This window comes from Podarcis vaucheri (assembly GCF_965113315.1).
Source record: "Podarcis vaucheri genome assembly, chromosome: 14".
NCBI classification, from domain to species: Eukaryota; Metazoa; Chordata; class Lepidosauria; order Squamata; family Lacertidae; genus Podarcis; species Podarcis vaucheri.
This window is the reverse complement of record NC_138752.1, coordinates 14,726,722-14,745,125: the sequence shown is the minus strand read 5'-3', so window position 1 is coordinate 14,745,125 and position 18,404 is coordinate 14,726,722. Positions and strand designations below refer to the sequence as shown.

General features: G+C 40.6%; 2 protein-coding genes across 2 annotated transcripts in view; one reads left to right on the top strand and one right to left on the bottom strand.

Moving 5' to 3' along the window:
- The window catches only part of FAM227B (family with sequence similarity 227 member B), a 113,150-nt gene that overhangs the window by 66,205 nt on the left and 28,541 nt on the right, over nt 1-18,404 (top strand). The gene's annotated exons all lie outside the window — the stretch shown is intronic.
- The window catches only part of FGF7 (fibroblast growth factor 7), a 57,398-nt gene that overhangs the window by 37,033 nt on the left and 1,961 nt on the right, over nt 1-18,404 (bottom strand). The window contains exon 2 of the mRNA XM_082198879.1: nt 9,494-10,089. Within this exon, the coding sequence (XP_082055005.1) occupies nt 9,494-9,779 (286 nt within the window). The 5' untranslated portion in view covers nt 9,780-10,089. The remainder of the gene's footprint in view (nt 1-9,493; nt 10,090-18,404) is intronic.

Genomic DNA, 18,404 nt, shown 5'->3' with positions numbered 1-18,404 from the left:
CCCTTTTAAGTTAAATATTGTGCAAACAATGACTTCAGGGAGCTGCAAAATACCATAATCAGTTGGGGGCATATAGGGGGTTTTCATAGACACAAACCAGTATTGAATGTTACATTAACATATTTGATAAATTTCTGCTCACGATCCCAAAGACTGTGGTAATTTAGAACCACATAAGATTAATAAAACAAAGGGCACGTCATCAACATGCTGAGTGAAATTGTCGCTTGCTTCTTTTCTTTTCAGGAGGCTACATTATTCTGTGATTTATAAGGTGTTGAATAAAAACCCATAAAGAATATGAGTGCTTTATTCATCTGCATGACATTTTACTTATTATTTTATTATATTATTAAGATGGTTGCATACTTACATTGTCTAATGTGAAAAGAGGGAAGAACTTTAAGCATCCTTTATTTGGCAGTTTATATGGATGGTTTGGGCATTCAATCTGAGAGAAAGGTGGCTTTGCCTACTTTCTGTTTTGTATAGTACCTAGATGAAATATGACTAAGGATGCTCTCTTGATGCACATTTTATATATTAGTGGCTTAAACCATGCACTTTCATGTTGGTGTGAAATCCAAAATACATAGCTTTGTCATGGGTAAATTCCATGCTATTCTGTACTCTTGCAATCTGCTTTATAGAGCACAGATCTAACTGGAAACAGAAATCCCCCACATGTTCCAGCTTTGGAAATCTGTAATGTTAATCATGAGAAAATCCAGACATGCTGATAGAGATGATGTCACACTTTTGCCCCCTATTCATTTAAAATACAAGGTTGAAGCAGGCAAATTGATTTCTATAAACTGCCCTAGATGACTTGAGCTAGCAAAATTTCTAATAGCAGATACTTCTCAGAAGCCTCCAGATTAGCCTAAGAAATTTAAAGTGATTTTTTTTATATATGTGACAGAACAAATCATCAAAGTTTGGCTTCTTCTCCAGCATCTGACTCTTTAAGAGAAGGTTCATCTTACGTCTTGTAATACTTTCTGGCTATCAGATGAATTTGTTTGGTATATCAGAGCAGGGCTGTCCCTAAGGAGGGGTTAAATGGGGCAACTGCCATCAGCCCTGTTCTCATCTAGGCCTGCACAACTTACATGCTTCTGCAGGTTCAAGCAACCAATCAAAATTAGAGTCATCCGTGAGCTGCCATACCTGACCAAGTAGGTGGTTTCCAGCTTAGTGGGTCATAAGCTTTTTCATGCCTCTTTTAAGACAAGTGGTGTTTGTGGTGTGCAAATGATATTATCTGAAGCCATAACCAAAAAATAGAAAATATATGTATAAGGGGTTGTTTTGATGCAACTTAGTGAAACATTCAAAATTACTATTTTAAGTATCTGGAAGTCAGGTGCAAATGTTAAATACATCCATAGAACAAGGTGTATCAACAACTGAACCAGCATAGCACACACAGTTTATATTTTATTAGACCTGCAGAGATGTTCTGCCAGTGCTACCATCAGACATACCAGAATAAGTCTTTTGAATCAGGCTGAAACTGTGTTTAGCACTGGGACCTTCACAGTAGAACGGAGCTAAATGCAGTTTTACATTTCATATAGTTTTGTAAAGAATTTACTTAAGAATGTACAGTGGGACCTCTGGGTGCGAACGGGATCTGTTCCGGAGCCCTGTTCACATCCAGAAGCAAACGTAACTAGCAGCAACACATCTGCACATCCGCGCGTCGCTTTTCGCCGCTTCTGCGCATGCGTGTGGCGTCATTTTGAGCGCATGTGCGAGTGGCAAAACCCGGAGGTAACGTGCTCCATTACTTCCAGGTTGCCGCGGAGCGCAACTCGAACGCGCTCAACATGAAGCACCCGAGGTATGACTGTATTTTGATATGACATAAAACTAGTTATTTAAAATTTTAAACGATGGTGCTGTCAAGGTGCTACACTCAATATGCCAGCAGATTTGGAAAACTCAGCAGAGGCCAGAGGATTGGAGAAGATCAGTCTACATCCCAATCCCAAAGAAGGGCAGTGCCAAAGAATGCTCCAACTACCGCACAATTGCACTCATTTCACACACTAGCAAGGTTATGCTTAAAATTCTACAAGGCAGGCTTAAGCAGTATGTGGACCGAGAACTCCCAGAGGTGCAAGCTGGATTTTGAAGGGGCAGAGGAACCAGAGACCAAATTGCAAACATGCGCTGGATTATGGAGAAAGCTAGAGAGTCCCAGAAAGACATCTACTTCTGCTTCATTGACTATGCAAAAGCCTTTGACTGTGTCGACCACAGCAAACTATGGCAAGTTCTTAAAGAAATGGGAGTGCCTGATCACCTCATCTGTCTCCTGAGAAATCTCTATGTGGGACAAGAAGCTACAGTTAGAACTAGATATGGAACAACTGAATGGTTCAAAATTGGGAAAGGAGTACGGCAAGGCTGTATATTGTCTCCCTGCTTATTTAACTTATATGCAGAATTCATCATGCGAAAGGCTGGGCTGGATGAATCCCAAGCCGGAATTAAGATCGCCGGAAGAAATATCAACAACCTCAGATATGCAGATGACACAATCTTGATGGCAGAAAGTGAGGAGGAATTAAGGAACCTTTTAATGAGGGTGAAAGAGGAGAGCACAAAATATGGTCTGAAGCTCAACATCAAAAAAGCAAAGATCATGGCCACTGGTCCCATCACCTCCTTGCAAATAGAAGGGGAAGAAATGGAGACAGTGAGAGTTTACTTTTTTGGGCTCCATGATCACTGCAGATGGTGACAGCAGTCACGAAATTAAAAGACGCCTGCTCCTTGGGAGAAAGGCGATGGCAAACTTAGACAGCATCTTAAAAAGCAGAGACATCACCTTGCCAACAAAGGTCCGCATAGTGAAAGCCATGGTTTTCCCAGTAGTGATGTATGGAAGTGAGAGCTGGACCATCAAGAAGGCTGATCGCCGAAGAATGGATGCTTTTGAATTATGGTGTTGGAGGAGACTCTTGAGAGTCCCATGAACTGCAAGAAGATCAAACATATCCATTCTGAAGGAAATCAGCCTTAGTGCTCACTGGAAGGACAGATCATGAAGTTGAGGCTCCAATACTTTGGCCACCTCATGAGAAGAGAAGACTCCCTGGGAAAGACCCTGATGCTGGGAAAGATTGAGGGCACAAGGAGAAGGGGACGACAGAGGATGAGATGGTTGGACAGTGTTCTCGAAACTACAAACATGAGCCTGACCAAACTGCGGGAGGCAGTGGAAGACAGGAGTGCCTGGCGTGCTCTGGTCCATGGGGTCACGAAGAGTCGGACACGACTAAACGACTAAACAACAACAAAAACTAGTTAATGCCAAACAGTATTCAATTTCCATAGACCAGGCACGTCCAACTCCCAAGACACTCTGATCTACTCACAGTATAAAAAGACCAACTGTGATCTACCCATTGTCATATTGTCATTGCCAGGAGTTGTTGAGCTTTTTTTAGGGGAGGGGAGGCCAAAGGCGATCACACTAAACTTCATACCACCATCTACCTGTTGGACATGCCTGCCATAGACTAATATGGTTCGAAAGGGTGAAAAGACCTCGCCCTTTGGCATGTTTCTCTAAACAGAGTAATACACATGAACCACAGAGTTTTGCAAACATATAAGGAGCACCACACAAAGCATAAAAGAATCTCTAGGTGATTCAGGGAAGCAAGCTACATAGTACATGGAAATGGGGGAAACCAGCTCTCTAGAAAATGTTATTAGAGTCCTCAAATTTGTTTAGCGTATTATTAATGTAGAACTGTCAGTGTGCATAAAAAAAGAAAAAGACAGGTCCCTGTTCCTATGAGCCTACAATCTAAATTTCAATGGGAGCAACAGGAAAGAAAGAGGAGGAACATGGAACATGGAGACAGGTGGAACAGGAAATAAATACACAAGTTTAGTTGCATATATTCAGGCTTAATTTTGCTGGGAACAAAGGGGAAATTCTCGTGGATGAGATGGGTTTTGAAGAAGGGATTTGAAGTAGTATAAAGGTAAATGTAAAGGGACCCCTGACCATTAGGTCCAGTTGTGACCGACTCTGGGGTTGCGGCGCTCATCTCGCTTTACTGGCTGAGGGAGCTGGCGTACAGGTTCCGGGTCATGTGGCCAGCATGACTAAGCCACTTCTGGTAAACCAGAGCAGCACACGGAAACGCCGTTTACCTTCCCGCCGGAGCAGTACCTATTTATCTACTTGCACTTTGACATGCTTTCGAACTGCTAGGTTGGCAGGAGCAGGGACTGAGCAATGGGATCTCACCCCGTCGCAGGGATTCGAACCGCCAACCTTCTGATCGGCAAGTCCTAGGCTCTGTGGTTTAACCCACAGTGCCACCCGCGTCCCTTGAAGTAGTATAATCTAGTTCAAAGGTAGCCAAAGTAGTGTTCTGCAGACATTGTTGCCTACAACTCCCATCATCCCCTAAAAATTGCCATGCTGGTTTGGGCTGATAGGGGTTGTAGTCCAGCAACATTTGGAAGGCACCACAATTACGACTCCTGATCTAGGTGTTCTCAGAGAGAATTACAAGCATAAGAGGCAGCAAAGGAGAGTGTGTGGCATGTAAAGAACATTTGGAGAGCTGACAATAGAAGATGTGGAGAATAGAAAGTCAGGGCAAGGGTATTTGAGAAGCCAAAGAGGGTTTTCAGTGTAAGAATGCGGACTTCTTAGGCATGCCTGGACTGAAGAGAGGTGTGGATAAGAAACCCCCATAGGGTTTTAATGAGTGGCGCCACATGATGAGATGAGACTGGCGAAATATTTCGTTTCATGTCAAGTATTTCTGTATCGCTTTTAATCAGAAAAGTCCACGAAGTGGATCACAGATATTTTAGCAGCAGAATTCTAGGGGATGGTTGAGGTCTGACAACTGAAGGGCAGGCAAAATGGTTGCACAGTAGTGGAAACAGGAGACAAATCACTCATCGTTGTTTTTCTTTAAAGTTGGGATGGAAATCCACCTTACTGGGCAAGAAGTTGTAGCTGTTTCAGAAGAAGTGGACTGGAGAGTGGGGAATAGATATTTCATCAGACTATAAATAATGAGCCATCCTATAAAACCGTATATGTTTGTGTAGCTTGGGTTGAAACCAGCAAAATTATTTGCCCTCACTATTACAGCAAATAGTAGAATGTTAGAGATTTGGTAGCTAGAAACCTTCATGGTTTTCAAACTAAGGGACCAACTCCATTTTTGCACAAGCACATATTGCAAGGACCCATCTTTGGTTTTTGTAAAAACAAAGCAGTGGGAATTTTGAGCAGTGAATTGACGGGCTACCTAGCCATTTACCCACCCAGTGTTTTTCCACTCCATATTGTTGTCATCAAATAGATATTCTCTCTCTCTCTCTCTCTCTCTCTCTCTCTCTCTCATACTGAAACCCCTCAAAATTCAGATGTACAACTACTTTAAGGTATTTATGTCCTATGCCACCCTTTACTCTCAGAGTGGCTTACAGAATCAGTACTAAGAATATAAAAAAGCCTACTGGATCAAGCCAATGGCCCATCTAACCCAACATCCTGTTCTCACAGTTTACCTTCCCGCTGCAGTGGTACCTATTTATCTACTTTCACTGGTGTGCTTTCAAACTGCTAGGTTGCCAGGAGTTGGGACAGAGCAGCGGGACTCACTCCGTTGCAGGGATTCAAACTGCTGACCTTCTGATCAGCAAGCCCAAGAGGCTTAGTGGTTTAGACCACAGCGCCACCCGCTCCTTTAGACCCATATTAACAGGACTGGAGCACAAGAGCACTTTCTCCTCCTGTGGTTTTCGGCAGCTGGTATTCAGAAGCGTTGCACCTTTAACTGTGGAGACAGAGCATAGCCATCCTGGCTAGCAGCCATCGATAACCCTCTCCTCCGTGCGTTTGCCTAATCCTCTTTTAAAGACTTGCAAGTTTGTGGGCATCAATGCCTTGTGTGGGAGAAAGTTTCATAGTTTAACTATGCACAGCATGAAGAAGTGCTTTCTTTTGACTGTCTCAAATCTCCCAACATTCATCTTTATGGGATGCCCACAAGGTATATTTTTAGGCGAGAGGGAGAAGAACTTTTCTGTATCCACTTTCTCCATGCCATGCATAATTCTATAAACTTCTATCATGTCACCACTTACTCACCTTTTCCCTAAACTAAAAACACCTAGACTCTGCAGCCTTTCTTCATAGGGGAGTCGCTCCATCCCCTTGATAATTTTGGTTGATCTTACTGGAACTTTGCAATGACAAACCTAGACAGCATCTTAAAAAGCAGAGACATCACCTTGCCAACAAAGGTCTGTATAGTTAAAGCTATGGTTTTCCCAGTAGTGATGTATGGAAGGGAGAGCTGGACCATAAAGAAGGCTGATCGCCAAAGAATTGATGCTTTTGAATTATGTTGCTGGAGGAGACTCTTGAGAGTCCCATGGACTGCAAGAAGATCACACCTATCCATTCTGAAGGAAATCAGCCCTGAGTGCTCACTGGAAGGACAGATCCTGAAGCTGAGGCTCCAATACTTTGGCCACCTCATGAGACGAGAAGACTCCCTGGAAAAGACCCTGATGTTGGGAAAGATTGAGGGCGCAAGGAGAAGGGGATGACAGAGGACGAGATGGTTGGACAGTGTTCTCGAAGCTACCAGCATGAGTTTGAACAAACTGCGGGAGGCAGTGGAAGACAGGAGTGCCTGGCGTGCTCTGGTCCACGAAGAGTCAGACACAACTAAATGACTAAACAACAACTGGAACCTTTTCAAACACTACAGTATCCTAAGGCAGTCCCAACCCTGAGGCTCACAATCTAGAAAGACGTGGCGGACAAGGAAAAATGAATGGAAGAGTATATGTTCTTTCAACCCTACGGAGGAAAGCCATGGGCAGAGATTTTGGGTAGAGAAACAGAGGGCGAGGGAAGGATTTCCTTCATCTGATTTTCTTTTAAATGATCAAGGGCTGGTGCACCATGGCACATATTTACAAACATCTAGTTAGTCCCTAAGTGCAATTGCATGGTGTCAGATTAGATAGCAAAGACATAGGAGTTGGTTTATAGAGAGAAGTGGAGCAGCATTTAACAGCGTCGCCCCCATTTGTTTCTCACAGACTGTAGCTATAGTGGCACACGCCTCTTTTTCATTGCAACACCTACAGCAGAGGGGGGAAATTGCCCATTCAGTAATATTCATTTTCTAGCCTTTACATATTTTACCTCCTCTCTCTCTTGAAATTGATCTTATGCATGCATATTTCCAGTACTCTCTTTTGTTCTATATTACTTGGAGTCGGTGTAGAAACAAATTAGAATGCAACTGCTCTTCAATGATTTCTGTTTTCTGCTCATTTTAGAGAAGGAAGAATGTAGGCATCTGGGTTTAATAGAATGTGATGGTGTGAATATTCAGTGACATGATTTTGTGGCTTTCACAAGATACTTTGGCATATGGAGAGGTCATATCAAAAGTATTTGTTTCAGATTAATGTACCTAAGACCCTCACCTGCATAAATTGGCAATTTGATTATCCAGTAATTCCAGTTCCTATGCAGACCGCCACATGTGTAAGGACTTCCCCATTTTTTTCCAGTGGACAGGTACAGCTTTATACATTAGTATTATTAGTACTACATGCACAGAGATACTCTAATTTATAAAGTGAAAAGCCTGCTTGTATGGGATCTTCCTATGCCATTTGGAGCACCTGCAGAATGCTGAAATGAGGGTCCTCAGTTCAGAACACTAATTCTGGATTGGATATATTGAACTCAATATGATTGCTTCAGCATGTTGAAAGAACGTAAATTCAATCAGTTTAATTGAGTATTACTCATAAAGTTAGGTGTGATAGAGGCTTCTCCTGATACATGATATGGTTGAGGCATAGATGAAAATTCAGACTTCTTTTTCCAGTTGTGTGTTAACTGTATAGCAGTTTTCAGAAGGATATTAATACAATGCTGTACGTGTAAGTACATTTAAATGCAATGTACCTAAGATAGTCAGTCTTAGTTACATGTTATATTCCCAAACATATGCAAAAGGTACATACATTTTTTTGTTCCTGTAACTTCTAATCCCACATCCAACAAGATTGCTTTATTCATTTAAAAGCATTAGCCTATATACCAAAATCAAGATTGTGTGAAACAAAGACCTAAAACATATCTTAAATGTGATAAACTGAACCATTAGCTAACCTAATAAAAGTTTGTTTCTATCACTGTTGGTCAGTGTGAGGTGCTAGAAACCCATCCAGAAATGTAGGAGGCAACAAATGTAGAGATAAAACACATGCATGGCTCTCTTTTTCAGCATTGCAGAAATTGGGGAGAATTTTTTCTCTGTTCTCTATGGAACATACTGGTATCTTGTTGTTTTGTTTACTTGAATTTGGCATATCAGTGGGTCCCTGCTTGTAGTAGGGTCCAGAAAATACCTCTAGGTTTGTTTTTATGTCCTTACATTGATATTTGGTCTATTCCAACTGCCTGCCTGCAAGATTAAAATGGACTGATGCAGACATCAACATTAAAAGAAGGTGAATCACAGACCATGATGAATGTTTCTCATAAGTACTTAGACAGAGAATTGAGTAGATCAGCTCTCTATTTCCCAAGACAGCATGTGCTATACCACAATTAAGTACAAGAATTGGTGATCTACTCTTTACCATTATCATCAGCACTGAAATATATTGTTTATTATTGTTAAATTGTTTTTAATATATTTACAGTACTTACCTGTGCACAATAAACACATACTATCATAAGATCTATATATAATGCTATTAAAATACTCTCGGATGAAAAATCTTTCAAGAAATGTGTGTCAACACCAAAATTGGCATTTAACAATCTCCTGCAGGTTTTAAAAATAGGTTGCCTTCCCTATTAAGCTAAATAGATAAAAATCATGGATGGCGCGACAGAAGAAAATACTGTTACATTTTATTATCATTGTGGTGAAAAAGGACCCTGAAAAAAAATTGTCTTCATTCCAGGTTTGGCAAAGTTTTTTTTGCAAGGCTAGTTTTGCAAGCTAGTTTTTGCAAGGTATCATTCATCATTGTCTCTGCTTCAATTTGAGGTGTGGATAAGTTTTCCTATGGTGTTAAGACGTTATACTTACAGGTAGGGTGTATACTACAGGCATTCTTTAATATTTCGTAATAATTTTATGAGCATAGAGCTTTGTGGTTTGAAACTTTTAATACTTAACAACCTTAATTCACTTGTTATAATAGTCTTTTTCTGTTAATAGTTGCCAGCTGCCAGTAATACATTAGCAGATCTACAACATATTGGAAACGTATTCTTGAAAATGACGTATTTCAAAATCAGTACCAAATGTCCTGCCACATTATTAGGAAGGCATAGTCAGTATGCTTTAAAAGAACTAGAGGACCATAAGTTACACTAAGAAGAAAAAAATCTGACAGTACATAGAGATACAAAACTATCCATTCATATTGCAGAAGAGAGATTACTTACTGTAGTTGCTGTTACGCTCCAATACTCCTTTTATCTTGCCTCTCTTATCAATCTTGATATACCACTGAGTTCGACAGAAAAGTCTTCTTACTCTTACATTCCCCCCTTCCATATAATCATAACTTCTGGTATGTCGCTCAGGGGAAGAACAGTTTGCATTTGTAGCCATTTGCTCTGGGGTCATGTCATTGCAAGCTAATGATATAGCGCCCACGAGGAAGATAATGTAAAAGTATGATCTGTAGAGCAAAGTTGGCAGGATCCATGTCAATATCCATTTGTGCATTATAGTGCAGTGTTCTGGGTACTCACGAACAACATAATGAAAAAAATCCGTCTTCAGTAGATCGTCTTTCCTTGGTCATTGACCTGTCCTCCTCTGCCTTTCCCTTGAATTGTAAAGTAATTTAACCAGCGACTGTTCCCTCTTCCAGAATTCCAGTCCTTACTATTTTTAAGATGCAGGTATCGATGAGAATTGACCCTTAAAAATCCTTTCAGCCAGGATATCCTTTAAAGAAACAGGTTGCAATAAGCTTGGCTGCTGCGTCCTCCTTTGCTACTTGTATTCTCTGTTCGCACTGAAAGCAAAAGATCTATGAAGAAAGTGGTATGCATAAATTTTTATGGTCATTACATAAGCAAAGCAACTATCTTTCATGCTATGGGAATAAAACAGTAGGAGGGGAAAGGGTTCATGTGTATGTGAGCTAGAATTTCTGTCATTAACATGGCATTTTAAATGTTGATATGCAGCCCTCGTTTCTCCTGTTCTGTAGTTTTCTAGTGAGTCTGATGATTCAGTTAAATTGCCAAACTCTTCAGGAGAAAACTGCTATTGCATCCTCTTTCACTTGATTGCTTCATGTATTTGTCTTAGTAGTAATTTCCCTAAAAGCTTGCTCTGGTATCTAAGATTTATCAGGACAAAGTACACTCAGTTCTATTTTTTACATAGTCCGTATATATACAGTTCCATTGCCACTGCTTCACAAGACACTGAGAGCATTGCTTCTGATACTACAAAATCATGACAACGGAAAATGCTGTTAGCAGCTAAGAAATCTTTTAAGATGTTTTAAAGAAGACAGATGACTTACTTGCTCCTGTTGATAACAGCTGGACACACAAGTATTCCATTTCTGTTGTCTGCCTTTTGCAACATGAGACGCTCTACTGTAGCTACAAACTTTCGGAGCTCAAGAAAGACTGCGACAGAATCATAATTGTTTCCATAAATCAACATGCGCGCAAGAGGGTGTGTGCGAGCATGTGTGCGTGTGCGTGCACACTTGTGTGTGTGTGTATGTGCACTGTTAAGTCTGTTCAGGCTTTTTTTTTTTAAAGGAAAACCTTTGCTGACCTCTCTTGGAAGCAATTAGGACACAAGCAGTCAGCTGTCAGTTGACTGCATGAACAAAAATAAAATGTTGTGTGGAATTCTATGGTCATCAGAGGGAGCTATCAACATGGCTGGTGCCCTGAATCTCAAACCTGCCACTTTTCTAGAAATACTGGGTTTTCTGACTCCAGTTCATGCACTGCTTGCATTGCCTCCTTATTTAGTGAAGCGTAATTCTTTTCTGAATCATTTTCCAAAGCCTGCTGATTCCTCTCCGATCATTGTTTCCCACAGATAATGGCACAGAATTGTTATTTATTACAGGCAAGGCAGATTGAGGGCGTTAGAAAAAATCCAAAAAATATATAAGCTAACAAATGCTTCTGTGCATAATCAATCATATCAGTGTCAATCGAAAACTGAGCTAATCTGTGTTCTCTGCTTTCTGCAAGTGCGTTTTTTCACCTACATGGTTCTAATAATGGGAACACAAACATAAATGGAGGGCAATACACCTTAGAATTAGCTAGTGCTATATGAATCTGCTCCTATATTGTGTTCGAGGGCTCCCACAGAGCCAATGCAAAGGGGAGCCTTGGACCAGCTGCTGACCTCAGTAACAGGACAATGGCTGTCAGTGGCTCTGCTAGCTTTAGCTAACATTCCCTCTACTATTTCCACATGTTGGTGATTTTCCAGTCACCTTTCTAGTAAAAACTTAATCTAAGTGGAAAGCCCTCTTTATCTCAAGTAATGAAATGATGGTAACTAAACAAGCTAATTCCACCGATTCCTACAAACCTTTCTACTCGCTCCACACATTGCAAAAAAACTTTTAAATCTCAGTGGCAACCTTCAAAGTCTCCCAGAGAGAGTAGCTCATCCAGTAGTCAGCATATTTGTCAAACACTAGCTCCAAAGGAAAAGTCCCAAGCAAGATGGTAGAATAGCATGCAACCCAAAAGAATTAGATTGCTCCGTTGGTAGAGCTCTTAATCTCAGGGACATGGGTTCAACCCCCACATTGGGCAGAAGATTGCAGACTTGCATTGCAGAGGGTTGGACTAGATGACCCTCATGGTCCCTTTCCAACTATTTTATAAATAATTTAAATAACAATTGTTCAAAAGTTCCAGTTCTACAATTCTATGATTCATAAACATGCCCAGCAGGTTGCTGACTCAATTCCACACAAGAGATTCCAACCGACCCCACGCAAAGAAGTCACCATCCACATTTACCTTTCCTCCACTCTTTCCATGCGCTGCCTGTGCTTTAAAACTCCATCCCTGAGCACCTGGTTTGTTTGTTTTTGCTCCAGAGCTTTCCCCATGAAAGCCTGTTCTTTAAAGCTCCATCAGAGCAGGGGGCAATCTGCAGAAAACCCAATTTGATGTCTGTGCCAATTGAGCACTAAAGAGCAGCTTTTCATGGGGAAAGCTCCGGGGCAAAAAAGAAACCCACATTTGGTCACGGAGCTTATAAACGTGAACCTGAAAGATCGGACAAAAGGTGAGTGTGGATAAGCCTGCTATTTCAGTCAAAAAGGGGATAAAATAAGCCAACCTCATTTTAAGTATGTAGCATCTTGCCAGCTATTTATTTATTAAAATATTTATATTGCCCTAATTCATACAGAACATATCAAAGCAGTTAACAGCTGTACATAAAACAATACAATAAATACCATATTAAAAAAAAAGTCCGAAATCAGAAAACCAGTGTGGAGATATGTTTTCTTAAGTACCTGCATAGGCCTAACAAAATAGAGTTCAGCAGGTGTGTGAAAGTTGGAACAGTACCAATACTTTTCTAATTTACTAATTGACGGTCATTCCATGTGTAAATCCAGTAAACCGGCTGACTATGATAAATATCACTGGGTGGGACAACTGACTCATACTTGTGATGTCCCTGCCTCTTATAAATGTTAAACTTGACTCTGCTGTAATACTCTGTTGAAATGTATAAATGGGTATTTAGTGTGTGTAGGAGTGGTAGCTAAATTGTGTAAAATTATTCTCGAGCATGTGCCCCAGGTGTTCAAAGCAGTTTATTTCTTAAACGTCTCTTATACGGGTCAGCGAAACAGCACATTCTTGGGATGTCAATGGATAAATCTGTGTACTTGAAAACATTTTTTCAAGACACATTTTATAATAAATGTTGCAAAGCCGAGCCCAAAATCTTCATCTCTGTTTGCTTTTCTGGTTTGTTGATGGTGCATACTTGTACCGGCTGGTGATCTATGAATTTGCATACTGTGAAATAGCAAAAGGAGTATTTAAAATAAAATTAGGCTCCTGTATAATGAACAATTATTTGCTTCAGTCTGTGACCCGCAACTGGGATCAACAGCTAAGATTTGGTGTCCAGCAAGCTATACAGAAAAGGTGATTAGAGACTCAACATGATTCAGTGTTGTGGATTTTGATGATTTTGAATCAATATTTTATTGAAATATATTTTAAAATATTGAAAAATAAAACAATGACAGATAAAAAAATACCTGAAAAATATTAAACCACTGACAAAAATGTTATGCCACTAAAAGCATTCAGATATGTAATATAAGCTCCATTGGTCAGGCAGGAAGACTTTTTCTTTCCCCCCATAAACGTTTATGAAAGACCAATTTTTTGGTCATTGTTTTTTTACTTGCTTGTTTGCCTTGAGGGTCCCTTGGAGGAAGGGTTTGTTAGAATGTCAGTAATTTATTCTGCTTCGTTTGAAGTGTTGCAAGAAAAAGAAATCTAAAAAACAATAATTTTGGCATTGTTTTCATTGTGGCCCACCTAGGAGAGTTTTGCTTTAACCCTTTAACTCTTGCTGCTGGTGGTTTTTTTTTTTTTTTTTTAAGTTAAAGGGTCGAAATTATCTTCTGCCTGACAAGTTACATCATGGATTAAAAAATTATCAGGTATCTCTTCCTTTTATTTTTCCCATTCATAAGTAGTAGTAATCATTCCACTTTCTCCTTTAGCTGTGTCCTGGCAGGGGAAAAGAAATAAAGCTACAAATCTCTTTATGCCATGGAACCAATCCGGCTCAAGCCCTCTGTGTCTCCTGTTTATCAAATATGTCAGGACAGACAAGGTGATAAAGATCATGTCCAGTTTGGCCCTTAGAAGTCCAGTTTCCAGCTTGAAGTCAACCCCAAGCAGGTGCCTGCCCAGTGAAAAGAAGGTTCTGGCAAAGAGTCTCAATTAAGCAAAGGCATCCTAAGCATGAACCAAAAAAGGGGGTTTTACCCAGTGAGCAAACACATTTATAGTAAGCTGCATTTTCTGGAAATGTTTATATAGTTCCTTGCTGAATCTTAATACAAAAAATGCTGATAGAATGATCTTCAGTGTGTTTATTTTGTAACAGGGAAAGAGGATGGATTTGTGGGAATCGAGTAGGAGTAGGGTCAAATAAAACAACTTTTTCATGAATACCTGACATTTTCAGCTGTTTAAAATTCTAAGTCCTTGGAATCCTGGAGGATTTTTATGAGTTTCTTCTTGCTGGCACAGATACTAGGTCTATACCTCACATACTATTTCAAACCGAGTTATAAGCCTGATGTCTTGTCAGTTGTCTTGAATGGTGTTCTTTGGCGTGGGTCAGAGGGCTAACATACTGTACTTTAACCAGTTTTTAAAAACCTATACAGTGACAATTAACTTCTCCCATCTAACATGGCTGGCATGGGAAAAGACATCAGTACACCGGGACACCGTTTGTGACAAGTTGACTGGGATCTTTCTCTGAAATTATTTCAGTCACATCATTTTCTCATGCCCACATCATGGGCAAAGGGTGTGAAAATCCCATTGTGATATTTTTTCCAGGATCCATTCTAAGGGGTAATTGGAGAAATGCTTCTCCATATACAGGTAGGATGAAGTTCGAGAAGAAACGTGAGGAAGTTTGAGGACTCTTAAATTCCAAATTACATATCAAACAACATGTGTTTACATGAGCATGGAATCCCTGGGTGTCTAATAAGACTTTTGCTTACCATCTGACATGCTTATAGGTTACTCTAGGCATGCAGCAAAAGTGCCCACAATATTAATAGTACAGTACTTCATGCAGTGCAGAGCTCCCGTTGCTCGGTCCCTGCTCCTGCCAACCTAGCAGTTCGAAAGCACATCAAAGTGCAAGTAGATAAATAGGTACCGCTCCGGCGGGAAGGTAAATTGTGTTTCTGTGTGCTGCTCTGGTTTGCCAGAAGTGGCTTAGTCATGCTGGCCACATGACCCAGAAGCTGTACGCTGGCTCCCTCGGCCAATAAAGCAAGATGAGTGCCACAACCCCAGAGTCGTCACCTTTACCTTTATGAGAAAAGATACCCATTTGGAAGATACCTTCCAACTCTGATTCTTTGGCTTGTAATTCCACAAGAAGATAAGCCCTGCTAGATGAAGCCAATGGCTCATCTCATCCAGCAGTCTGTCATCACAGCAGCTCACCTATGGGAAGAATGCAAGGAGGACCTGAGTGCAGACCACTCTCCCCACTTGTGATGACCACTGCCTTTCTACAGTGGAGGTAAAGGTAAAGGGACCCCTGACCATTGGGTCCAGTCGTGACCAACTCTGGGGTTGCGGCGCTCATCTCGCTTTACTGGTCGAGGGAGCCGGCGTACAGCTTCCAGGTCATGTGGCCAACATGACTAAGCCACTTTTGGTGAACCAGAGCTGCACACGGAAATGCTGTTTACCTTCCCACCGGAGCGGTACCTTTTTATCTACCTGCACTTTGACGTGCTTTCGAACTGCTAGGTTGGCAGGAGCAGGGACCGAGCAACGGGAGCTCACCTCGTTGTGGAGATTCGAACCGCCGACCTTCTGATCAGCAAGCCCAAGAGGCTCTGTGGTTTAGACCACAGCACCACCCGCATCCCTACAGTGGAGGTAGAATATAGCTAATGTGGCCAGTAGCCGCTGATAATCCCAAAGCTAATAAATATCCTATAATATTCATACTTACTTACCTGCTTCATGAAACAGAAACAGACACGAAGAAAGAGTTCCTAATTACCCAAAGGTCCTATTTCTTGCCTTCAATTTCCTTGAGCCAGATTAGCATTTTGAAGCACTGTTTGAAGACAGTGCCTTGTCTGCATAAAAAGGGAGCTAGCCCCATCTAGCTTGAGATGAGTACAAAATAGTGGCTGCACTCCTGCAACAGGGAGCCAAGCATATACCCATCCATGGAAAGAAAGCAAATCTCCAAAAAAGCAGGGAGCAAAGAGTCCAGGACAAATGTGAGGATCTTAATGTTTGCCTAGCCAGCTGCTAAAACTGTTAGCAGCTTCAGCCACGGCAATACCACTTTAGGTTTTTGTGTGTGTATTTTTACAACCAAGCAGTATATAAATTTTACGAAATAAATAATACAAGCGGGAGAGTAGACTGGGAGTTCTAGATTCAGTCCCACTTCCGATCCCTCACCTTACTGGGTTTACATTTTGCTTTATTGGTCTTTTCAGCAAGATTGTTCTGCCATACCCTTAGCATGGTTGTCTTTTTAAAAACCCCTGGTTTACTGTATAAGTCTAAGGGGTTGCCTGTTTTTCCAGGATGGTCAGGACTGATGGGCAGCCCCTTCTCCTGGGGGGAGCTTGTCGGTTTTCCTTTGGACTGCCATCCTGAAAGTGTTGAACGCCCTAGGGAAGATCTCCAGAACAGAAATAATAAATTTGTCTTTTGCCGGTTAGAAGTGATTGTACTGCTCCACTAACACAATGTCTGGATAGGTGCTATATTTAGAATCCTTTCCACGTTCATCCGGTGTATCTTTTGATGCTCCAAACCTGGAACTTTTATTTTTTATTTCACAGAGGAGCTTCTCCAGCCTTCATTCTAGTCGGGGCCAAATGTATTATTTAACCTTGATTTGGTTCTTATAGCACAATCAAAACATGTTTTTGAGAATCTTGGTGGTCCCAGCAATCCCCCCTCCCCTTTTAAGTCTGGGAGGGATTTTTATTATTATTTTATTTTAAGCTGTTTCCAGTGCCTGCCCCATTCTTCTGAAATACTTACATAGTCACCACTGCCACCCAAACCAGTCCATGTTTCTAGAAACACCCTCGGGGCTTTCTTTTTATTTCAATTGATTTTCTCTAGTGTAGTTGTTTATCTTTTTTTTCAATCTGGTCATAGAAAGCACATCTGGTTCCTGTTTTAATCAGTATTCCTCTGGGAGCAACATCATATTAGAGAGAACTAGCAGTGCTAAAACAATAATCCATAATGATGCAACTTCTGGAAATCTAAAACGGTTTTATCCACTGTTTTTAGAAGTGTGCTAATGGTGTAGGCCAACTGACTCCTTTGTAAATAAAACTTACAAAAGGTCTTAATAACAGATATGTGGATACATTGACATAAGTGAACAATTAGGGCAATCAGCAGTTTCTGCTTCTTATTGTATATTTAAGTCCTGCTGAACCTCATGGCTATGGTCTCATATCACTTACTCCAAAGTAGTCCCACTTGGTTTGGATTACTCCTGAGTAATGTATTTAAGGATGATTAAGGAATCTGGATGCCATTTCTGCTGCTGTAAGGCCATTAACTTTAATGGGACTAAACCAGTTTGAGGAGTAATTTTTGGCATTCCTATGGGTTATTTTACCAACAGATCACATAGCATAGACTTTCTTGACAATATGCATTGTCTAGTACAGACTTCTGTATCTTGATAAAAAAAGATAACTGAATGTGTGAGCTGATTTGCTCACAGACCCATTTATTCAAATGATTCTTAAATCTTTTTAAGATTACAGAACTGATTTTTTTATTATTCAAGTCATTTGAAGGCAATTTTTAAATATGGTGACTCGCGGCTGAATTTTCAGTAATTATAAAAGCAAAGGTGGAAATTTTATAGGATATTATTAATAGACTGAGCTGGTATTTGACAAATTAATCAGTATGGAACTATACAGTGCAGTCATCTTACACATATGTTACAAGTTACATTACTATTACTAGAGAGATGCAGACAATGGTGGGTCAAGACACAACAGAGGACAGAAAGTGATACGATAGACCAAATTGTTTAAATCCAGGTCTGCTGCTACCTCACATTAAGTTAAGGTCTCCAATTTTTAGGGCAAATGGGAGTATGTGGGTCAGGAACCCTTCTCATGTTCACTGCTTACCTCCCCATAACCTCTCTCTCTCTCTCACACACACACACACACACACCAGACTTTTTTCTTACTCAAACTCACTTTCAGTAGAGCCGCTTAGCTGAAAAGACAGACTCTGGGGAGATAAGCCACAAGTGGAGGAGATTTAGAATCCCATCCATATTATAATTTATCTATTATGAACAATGATATCCCACACATTCTGTACAGAGTACTCTCACCATGGCACTTAGCGATAAATTAGAATCAACATAGCTGTAAAACATCCAATAAAGCATCAATGACAATAAAATCATCAAATTAAAAAGCACCACATCCCATGCTTTACTTCTAGAAAAATGGTGCTGGTACTGCATACCATTGAGAACCCCCAGAAAAAAGCACTGACCATATCAGAAACCCAGCTGATGTTTAAA